General features: G+C 35.7%; 1 protein-coding gene across 2 annotated transcripts in view; it reads left to right on the top strand.

Moving 5' to 3' along the window:
• tnfsf13 (TNF superfamily member 13) overlaps positions 1-3,158 on the top strand; it is a 16,497-nt gene extending 13,339 nt beyond the window's left edge. For both annotated transcript variants that reach the window (XM_057362669.1, XM_057362659.1), the window contains exons 5-6: positions 1-115; positions 267-3,158. The exon at positions 1-115 is cut by the window's left edge and continues 27 nt beyond it. In XM_057362669.1, the coding sequence (XP_057218652.1) occupies positions 1-115; positions 267-376 (225 nt within the window). In that variant the 3' untranslated portion in view covers positions 377-3,158. The remainder of the gene's footprint in view (positions 116-266) is intronic.
• Positions 3,159-3,658: the final 500 nt, after the last annotated feature.

Below are 3,658 nucleotides of genomic sequence, written 5' to 3'. Positions count from 1 at the left end.
ATGGGTCATGTGATCACAAAGAACCTCAAAGGGGCGGAGTCTAAGCTAATGAAGTGTCTAAAGAGCACGCCCAGTAATGACAGCCAGTCGCCGCCTAACACATGCTACACCGCTGGTAAGATCGCAAGACAATGATGTTTAAAAAGGCACAGGCCACTCAGATTCAGTTTGAATGATCATAAATAACATCATGTAAATTATGTCATTTGTCAGAGGATTATGACAAATGATTGTTTCTGAGTATGAACTATGTGTTTGTGTGGTAGGCATTCACTTTCTGGAGTCTGGATCCACTCTTCAGCTCTCCATCCCTCGCAGATCAGCAGAACTCATCCTTACAGCTCACGCTACCTTCATGGGAATTCTGAACATATGACACGGAGGCACACACACGCACACACACACGCACGCACACGCAGGCTTCGGTTGACTATCCCCGTGGGGACAGTCCATAGGCGTAATGTTTTTATACTGTACAAACTGTATATTCTATCCCCTATCCCTAACCCTATCCCTAAACCTAAAGATCATAGAACACTTTTTGCATTTTTAGATTTGTAAAAAATATTGTTCTGTACAATTTATAAGCTTTTATGACCATGAGGACCTCAATTTTGGTCCCCACAGTGACACGAGTCCCCATGTGTTGGTGTGTGTGTTCAGGTTTAGGTCCCCACCGGGATATACAAACATGAACACACACACACACACACACACACACACGTTGGGTTTCCATGTTTTATGGGGACATTCCATAGACGCAATGGTTTTTATACTGTAAAAACTGTATATCATATTCCCTACACCTAACCCTAACAATCACACACAACTGTCTGCTCTTTTAGATAGTTAGTTAATTCTGTATGATTTATAAGCTTGTTTCCTCATGGGGACAAAAACAATGTCCCTTCAAGGACAAGGGTTTTGGATATTGCCATCTTTGTGGGGACATTTTGTCCCCATACCGTAGGGTTTACCCTCCCCCCCCCACACACACACACACTTAATTTAATAGCCTAGAATCTAGCTCCAAAAAGTATTTGGACATTTAAGCCACACATTTGATTGAATAAATATAATATTACTTTTCAGGACCTTTGCAACTGCATTGCAAATACTTCACGCAAAAATTCTGACAAATCTCATATCATTTAAAACCTGTGTTTTTACAATGAAAGTCAATGGCACCCAATTGTTTAATTTTTTTTTGGTTGTTTACATTCTTCAAAATATCTTTGTGTTTTGCATAAAAAAGAAAGTTATACAAATTTGTAATGATAAGGACATGAGGGGAAGTAAATGATGAAAAAAAATTTGGCCAAACTATCCTTTAATTCTGAAAGCATTGCAAATACCATGCGAGCACTTTTAAGCGGTGCATTGATGACACCTAGTGGTCAATTGGAACACTGCCGTATTAGAAATGGTACTTGCTGTTTCATGGTTATGTACTTATCAGTGGATATAATCTGTATAATATTTGTTTGTTAGCTCAAACTTCTGAATAGATAACAAGCAACAAACATGGTTGGAAACACATTGAAAAAACAATATGGACCGTAAAAGTATTACTGAGTATAACCAAGAAATACTCCATCTGATACGATGAATCGCGTATCACCACATCTCACATTTCTGTAAGGGTAATTTCTTGAGAATCTCATTTTTATTTAAAAATGTTCGCATGAACTAATACAACATATTAATAATAATGAACACATATTTTTTAATTTATAAAGTTAAACTTTGTACAGCACTTTTAACGAGTTTATAAGTAAATAATACAGCTGTCCCATGCGATGCTTTTAATATACTTTAATTGCTTTTTATATGTTATTTATGTATCGAGAAGGCCTCTACCGTTTCAGCTAGTTTTACAATGTCTTATAAATTGATAGACATCTACTGTGACTCACTTGAAATCTCTTTCAAGTTTTTGAACGTTTTTATCTAGCAGGAACACACACAGCCGATAGACTCTCTCCTGAGAAAGCTTGTTTTAATTTGATCTAAATTGCATTAATACAATAGTTACCTAACAATCAAATGACAAAGCCAACAATGTGTGTAGTTATTGAATGTTTCAGAGGTGTGTGTGTGATAGTAAATAAGTCGTTATCAGGAAGTACATCTTTGGGAACATTCGGTCTCACGAACCATTAAATGAAATCTCCTTCGCTAAACTCTCAACCTCGGACGCTGTGATGTGCCCTTTTAACTTTTCCCATCATTTCCCTGGATAACCTTCCTGAGCCAAGGTTATCTGACTGAATTGTTCATAAATCACCCAGATTTAATTGTATGCTGGAGTGTTTGGAAAAACACCAACTTTTCATCAATCGAAATAACAAAGAAGGTGCAGTTACAGCAAACAAAACGATGATAACAAAACAGCAAACCAAATTAAAATATACAAGTCAAGCATAACATTTCATAAATAGGCTTGTTAGATTTTAAATGATAAAATAATAGAAATATTGTTCAAAATTAACCTCTGGTTAATTTGAAAGGACACATGTGTAAACAAGAGGTGAATAATTATTACTTAAAAGTTTGCAGATGTCATGATGTTTGATATTTTGTGTCTTTTTTGGAGCTATTGTGTGTGTGAGAGGTGAAAAGCAGGTTAGACGTTGTGTGTTTGCGTGTGTTTCATCGTTCTGTGCTCATACAGTGGCTTCCTCAATTCTTGTTCCTGCATGCAGAGGTCAGAAAAGCCTCCACTCGGAGGAATAAAACAAAAAAGAGAGAAAAAAAACATCTTCCTCCCATTTTGGGCTTTGCCATTCTGGGTAACCTTTATTGTCTGACAGGGTCAGGATTGTGGTTGCTGATGTAATAACACACACACACTGCACACGGTCCTGTGGCTCCGGACAGGATGGCTGTGTTTGTCATTACTCACAGCAGTTGTGATTATAGTTTCAGAATTCCAGCGCACTGACGATGTCTATGGGTTTCTCTCAATAAACGGTGCCATGTGTCCTCGTGACTCATTCATGATAACATTACCAGGTTAAATCACGGACATTTAAATAGAAAAAAGTATGTAACTGTAAATGTGTTTAGTGTTTAATGCAGAAAACTAAAACTGGAATATCAGTGATGTATTCGTCAATTTTAATTGATTATATTATATAAAATAAGGGAAATAAAACAAATGCTTTAAAAACTTGAAGAGTGACCTGGGTATTTGAACCACCAAATGTTGATACACTGTAAAAAATGACACGGATATTTACTTACAAATATTTTGTGTAATATTGTTACCATCATTTTTTTAAGTACTTTAAAGCTTATTTTTAACGCAATAGAATAAATCAAGTAAAATTACCAAAATTATTTAAGCACATGTCACATGATAAACTTGAAAATCAAGCTGAAATACTCATTTGAGCATTGGAGTTAACTTGTTCTTTTTTAATTTCAGTTTAACATTTATTATTATTTACAACATATATGATGTACAAGTAAGCTGAGAGCACAAACAGAATCTCTTCTAAATCTTAAAGACAAAATAAACACCAGCAAGTCTTTCATTTTATTGTAAAGCCCATAAAATAGCACTTTTCCCCAAAAATGACTCTCCAAATGCTGTCACATGCAAAGCATGCTGGGAACTCTAAATTCACTGCTCAGTATGTGAAATGAACTAAAA

Source organism: Triplophysa rosa, linkage group LG2, assembly GCF_024868665.1.
Source record: "Triplophysa rosa linkage group LG2, Trosa_1v2, whole genome shotgun sequence".
NCBI lineage: Eukaryota > Metazoa > Chordata > Actinopteri > Cypriniformes > Nemacheilidae > Triplophysa > Triplophysa rosa.
The sequence above is the reverse complement of the archived record's forward strand: the minus strand, read 5'-3'. Positions and strand labels throughout refer to the sequence as shown.